The 6541-nt window shown below is 39.3% G+C and overlaps 1 protein-coding gene across 1 annotated transcript; it reads right to left on the bottom strand.

Annotated features, from left to right (window-relative positions):
- Positions 1-2920: 2920 nt before the first annotated feature.
- Positions 2921-6538, bottom strand: LOC104948109 (tyrosine-protein kinase receptor TYRO3-like; the record flags this gene model as incomplete). The annotated part of the gene is made up of 4 exons (XM_010774271.1): positions 2921-3531; positions 5093-5229; positions 5826-5985; positions 6423-6538. Coding segments are annotated over 4 exons (747 nt in total), but the record flags the coding sequence as incomplete, so codon positions are not given.
- Between the last annotated feature and the right edge of the window lie 3 nt (positions 6539-6541).

The raw sequence follows: 6541 nt of genomic DNA, 5'->3' as shown, positions 1-6541 counted from the left end.
AGAAAATTCCCAGTTTATTCCCGTAAATTCCCGTGGAAAGTTTCCATCTTTGAAAATTCCCGGAATGTTGCAACCCTAATAGTAAATAAGCAGATTGTTATGTAAAACACATTGTTTCAAAGATTTATCATTAGGTAGGTTGGTAACCTCACTCCTTGTTAAGTACTACATCGCTGATACACTTGTTGATCATATATATATATATATATATATATATATCACATTTGTATTCGTTTTAAGTTGTGTTTATTTAACTAAAACCTAATACATAGAAGTAGAAACGTTTATATTGAGTAATATAAGATGTTTTTGCAAAAGGGTCAGCAGTTATAACCATTAATGAATCATTAATAAACGTTTAGTTTTATAACAACCCATCAGGTCTGGTCCGCCATTAATAATAAACATTGTTAACTTGGTAATCATTTAATTGTTGTCAAGATAAGGCAAGCGATCTATTGGGGAGGGGTTTCCTAAATCACTTTAGTGTCATGCTTTATTTTTGTAAACAACCTGACAACCTTCAATATGGTATTATTATATGGTTATATACCTGTTAATTAAATCATTACAAAAGTATCTGTTAATCATTAATAAACTTAGTAGATACACGTTTTACATAGTTCGTTTATATTAGAAAGATAACCAGCCCAATCAATTAAATAACAATATAATGGTAGCCAATATTGAGTAATATCCAACTAGAGGCAATGTTGCACAGTTCGTTTAAAACACACAGGGAAATCCAGAATGTCTGCTAAGGGTGTGGAGGTGTTAGCAAAGCTAGTTAGACAGGGCTCAATAGGGATTGAAAAGCTTCTCCTGTGGACTCCCGGACAGTCAATAGTTTCCGCACCGGCAGACAGATTCGGTGACACCGGGTGTCCTCTCGTTTCATGGCTGCAGGTCAGCCGTCAAACATCTGCTCCCTGCCGTATCACCTGGCGTTAGCACCAGCATGCAAGTAATAGAAGCCAGTTTGGGCATTTTAACTGCAAAATTAACACATTGCAAGTATTCAACATTATGACCTGGTAACCTGTTTTAGGTTGGCACCAACCAAATAGTTATGATTATTAATATTTGCTAAATATCAGAGGTGGGAGAAGTACTCAGATCTTGTACTTGAGTCAAGGTAGAAGTACCAGAGTGTAGGGATACTTTGTTACAAGTAAAGTCCTGCATTCAAAATGTTACTCAAGGAAAGGTACAGAAGTATTAGCATCAAATTATACTTAACGAACCAAAAGTAAAAGCAGTCATTATGCAGATTGGACCATTTCACAATAGTATATGTTTCTAATATATTATTGATGTGTTTTGAAAGCTGGTAAAGGTGGAACTCATGTCAATTACCTTATTGACTGCTGGGTAGAATGTTAATTCACTCCAGGTGCAAATAAAGTCTTATTTATCATATTGTTTATCATTTATCTATACCTGCAAAGTAACTAACAGGTACTACATAAACGTAGTGGAGTAAAAGTACAATATATACACCTCTGAATTGAAGTAGAGTACAAACACATTTAAATACTCAAGTAAAGTTCAAGTACCACAAACTTAAGTACAGTACTTGATTAAATGTACTTATTTACTTAATACCACTGCTAAATATCAGTTTGCTTGTAAGCCTTGAATTAAAGGGGAAGCCATTTTTAAATAATTTGAGTACCCGGCGTCTTAAATAGGTACAGTATGCACCTGTGCGTATGAAGATTTAAGGGTCCATATGGAAACAACAGGCTCTACCGAGGCCACTGCTCAACAAACTGTATTCCATTACTACATGAAACGACGTTACTGTCAAGCTAAAGCTACCCTTTTAGTTCTAGTTTCTAGGTTGAGCTATGACCGCGTTCCATCTTGTTTTTCCTCTAGTTTTATACAGCGGACTGGTAGTTTATTTGTCCCGTGAAGAGGTCGCTTGACACGGCCGACACGGTGAGGCACGAGCCCTGTCAGCTGACGTTAAGGAGCCCGACACATTAAAGGAGCTGTCCGCGCCCTGTTCACAGCCAGCTAGCGAATATCTGACTATACATGTATCGACAGAACAATTAGCATTAATTATTTATACACCATATTAAAACAGTATTCTTTCCAATACAGAGTTTGCCTTAACATGTAGCGTGTTAAATGTAAACTCACTATTCGGGATTCATGGTTTCTCTCTGGATGTGTTTTTCTGTCGGCGAATCTTCCTTCCTACTCCGGCGAAAAAGATGACTTGTAGGTCCGGGTATCCTAGGCACTTGGATGGCTGTTTTACCGTCTCCGTTATCGTCCCGAGGTCGTTCCACTGTATTCGACCTTTATCGTTTCATATACCCTCGATACTAGGGGACATATCCTTGTTTCTTCGGGTCAGGCTGCCGTAATTTACTCCTATTTTCTGCCTTCTGTGTCCGTTGCTTGCTAGGAGTTCAAGATGGCTGCGCAGGTGCGGTAGTGACGTGAGGTGACGTGTCACTACTCGGTTCAGAAAGCAGGGACGAATCGAGAACAACAGTGGCGCTGGGATTTGTAGTTTATCAGGAAAAGTAGGTTTAAAAAATAACTGAACTCACTGAGGTAAACATGAAAGCAGCTGCTTGGGTTGGGTGATGTAAACACAATTATTATTGCTAAAACTCTCAAATGTCAACTCCCAATAAAAAAAATATATATAGATGTTTAAAAACACAAGTAAAGACATCAAATTGTTAAAATAGTTGTGTTTTGCTGAATCAGATTCTATTATTATATTTAAAATATGTGTACTTTTAATATAAATTATTCAACTTTATCAGTTAACTTTTATAAAAGGAAATACAATCATTAGGTTTGTCTGCACCAGATCAGAATAAGAATCAGAACTGAGTTTATTAGGAGTTTATAGGAATTTTCTATGGTGTGAAAACATAAACAACACAAGAAAATAAGTTGTAATTAAAGATAAAAAATAGAACTATTTTAAAAGAAAATATATACAAATACAAAAGAAACTAAACAACTTAGCACAATGAATATAGGACGAACTACTGTATAATAGATTTTATATTTACAATACAATTATACAAAACATATAAAAAGTGCAAAATAGATTTTCTTTTCTGTCGCTCTCTCAGTCTACGGGGAAATGCCCCTGAGCATTTTATACAAACACAGTTAATGAGAGTTTCAGTTATAATGTTGTATCTTAAACATTGTCTTTTTTAGTCGTAATCATCCCCCTTAACTGCAGAGCCAGTAATATACTTAAGGTAGCCATCCGCTACTTCCTCATCCTCCTCTCTGGCTGCAGCAGCAGCACCAAGAGGAGTAGGCAGGTACACATTCTCGCATCTCCCCCCACATTCAGTGTGTGTCTCCTGAGAGGCAGAAGCAGCAGCAGCAGCCACCTCCAGGCCGTGGTTGATGTAGCTCTCCTCCTGGCTGGCCTCCAGCTCTGGCAGCTCTGACAGGAGAGCTCTCAGTGTCTCACACAGCTCCCCAAAGCCAGGCCTGAGGCTCGGGTCCTCGTGCCAGCAGCTCTGCATCACCTCGTAACTGTGATGGTGGGGCGCAGGAGGCAGGGCATATACAACTATGCATATTGTTGATTCACACAAATATGTTCTATTGCAATTGTATAAAGGTCCCCTATTATACTCTTCTTCAACATTATATTATAGGTCTCAGATATATACAGAACATGTCTCTGAAGTGTTTGGCTGTAATAACAGACAGATCATTGCAGCATCCCATAATCCCCTCAGTTTCAGCCATGTTCCAAAAGTGCTGATTCTGTCTCTGTAGCTTTAAATGCTAATGAGCTGCTGCTGGCCACGCCCCTCTGAGAAGTGATTGGTTTGAAAAAACAGAATGGTGCTCTAGGAGGAGATTCAGGTGATAAGGTGTGTATGTGGGGGGGGGGGGTTACCTTGGTTGGTTATTGGCTAATTATTGCACAACCCAAAAAAACATTGTGACATCACAAAGTGGCCAAAATCTGATCAGCTCATTTTCTGACAGGTTTTTATTAAATGGATCAGGAATAAAAGGGAGAAAATCTTTTTTTCTGAAACTTTCAGAATCTCTTAACACACTGGGGTACAAGTTACTCACACATACAAAATTAATACGGTCTTTACTATAATTTGGACAATTTTGTACCAATATTCGGCAGGCCGGATTAAAAAGCCCATATATGGCCCGCGGGCCTTAGTTTGCCCATGCCTGATTTAGAGTATGCAGATGATATAATTGTTAGTAGGCTCCAGGATAATGAGACCAGCCACGGCCCTGTCATCGATGACTTTGTCAGGTGGTGTGAGGAGTCCTATCTACAACTGAACATAAGCAAAACCAAGGACATGATCATTGACATCCCCCACCTACATGAAGTCTATCCATCGTGAATCAGAAAGTGGAATATGTGCAATCATACAAATATCTCAGGACAATTATTGACAAAAAATTGAGCTCTGAATCAAATTGTGAAGCTGTGTGCAAAAGGTTTCACCTGCTTTTGTATTGTCTTAGGAAACTGTCCTATTTTAACATTGACAAAACCATGATGATCATGTTTATCTTGCTTTTATCGAGTCAATTCTGTCCTTATCTTTAATGCCATGCTTTGGTAACCTGCCTTTAAAGAGCAGAGACTCAGATCATAAAGGGGTCCAGCAGACTGACTGGTGAGCCACAGCTGAACCTGGAGTTACAGTTACAGTGGTTACCCAGCTCTAAATTGAATGATGAACCCCCCCCCTCTGCACTCAGAGTTTAAGCTTCTTCCTTTAGGAGGTTAGTTGTCCCAAAGTGTAGTACAAAGCGGTATAAAAACACCTTTATTCCAGCAGCTATCGCACAGAGGAATTAGTGGTAGCAGTGTCACACAGATACCTATTTATCGATTTATCAACTACAAATGCCCATAGTTTTACTAGTGTTTTTTAAATGTTTTAAGTTTTGACGGAGCAGGGTGTACTTTTATTAGAGATGTGTCTGTTGTATGTGTTGTTTTCAGAATGTGTGTCAGGGTAAATCCCTTGTCCTTTTATCTGCAACCCAAATCTAGCTACGGGTACCAATAAATAGCCTGAAGCTGAACCAGCGATGAACTCACAGTTTGTGGTCACAGTCCTGAGGGGGTTTGAGCCTGTGTCCGGACAGCAGCAGCTCCAGCAGCTCGTGGTTGCTCACTCCAGGATAGGGAGTCCTTCCCCGGGACACAATCTCCCACATGGTCACCCCGAAGGACCACTGAGAGGGTAGGGACGACAAATACAGGTAAGACATAGAGAAAATATCACATTCCAGGAATGAGAGTCCAATCTCTACTTTCTCACAGCAACTCACAGCTCCATAGTGTTCTTGAGTTGCTCTTTGTTTAACCAATCCTAATCCGTTTTTCCCTTCTCAAATCACTAATTCACTCATTTGTATATATCGTTTTAAGGTGGTCCCTTGAGGATTTACCTTAAAATTGTAATTATTCTGCTAACTTAAATGTAAATTGTATTCAATGTTTCCACTTTGTGAGATTGATAGGCTGGACAAGCATAATGTACACTGCCCTCAATTATATTTGTACATTTATATTGTACATTCATTATATATACTCTATACATATTTATCCTTCATTATTGATACGTATATATTCACTGTTTTGCTTATTTGGTTCATATTCTACTTCTAATATGTATATCTTTATTGTTTTTCATTTGATTTATTCCTGTGCCATGTCTTCTCTTGGTGCTGCTGTGGCGGAAATAATATCTAATCGAATGTTTTATCTTTCTTTCACAGCTGTTAATCATGTGTCTAATGAAGCGATGTCCCGTGAAGCCTGAACTCACCACATCACTCTTGGTGGTATACAGGGACTCAGACAGGCTCTCCATCGCCATCCACTTGATCGGCACACGGATCGCCACTTTTTGGCGGTAATAATTGTCGCTGTACATTTTTTTGGACAGGCCGAAGTCAGCCACACACACCCGCAGGTCATCGCCCAGCCTATGGATACAAAAAATAAATAATTAAAATGCTTTAGGTTAGGCAGGGATATGGAAGAGGATTAGTGCCAGTAAAAAAAATGTGGGGGACATTTCAGAAAAAATACTTAAAATTCGGAAGTTCTGAATTTCAGAACTCCATTTATCTGTTTTAACTTTTGGGCCCAACCCAAACAAATATTTTCATATGGCCCTAATCCTCTTCTGAACAATGCTTTCTGGAGTATAGGATAAAATAACAACAAATAGAGTTCTGATAAACAGTCTTTTTAATTTGTGCTAATACACTTTCTCCTCTAAAGCCTCAGTCTACTTTCTTGATATTTTGATCAGCTTCCTCCCGAGGAATACCAATGGCTAAAGGACAGAGTCACAGTCATATTTGAACAAGGAGTCATTCATTTGCCCCCCCTCAATGTCTCCCTCTGATAGACTAACATGCAGTTGCGTGCAGCCAGGTCTCTGTGCAGGAAGCCCTGAGAGCTCAGATACTGCATCCCCCCCGCGATGTCCACCATGAAGCGCAGCAGACTCTGGTGGGGCACAAACTGAGGGGG

Source organism: Notothenia coriiceps, unplaced genomic scaffold (assembly GCF_000735185.1).
Source record: "Notothenia coriiceps isolate Sejong01 unplaced genomic scaffold, NC01 NC01_scaffold00013727, whole genome shotgun sequence".
NCBI classification, from domain to species: Eukaryota; Metazoa; Chordata; class Actinopteri; order Perciformes; family Nototheniidae; genus Notothenia; species Notothenia coriiceps.
Note: the sequence above shows the minus strand (reverse complement) of the source record. Positions and strands in the feature narration are given on the sequence as shown.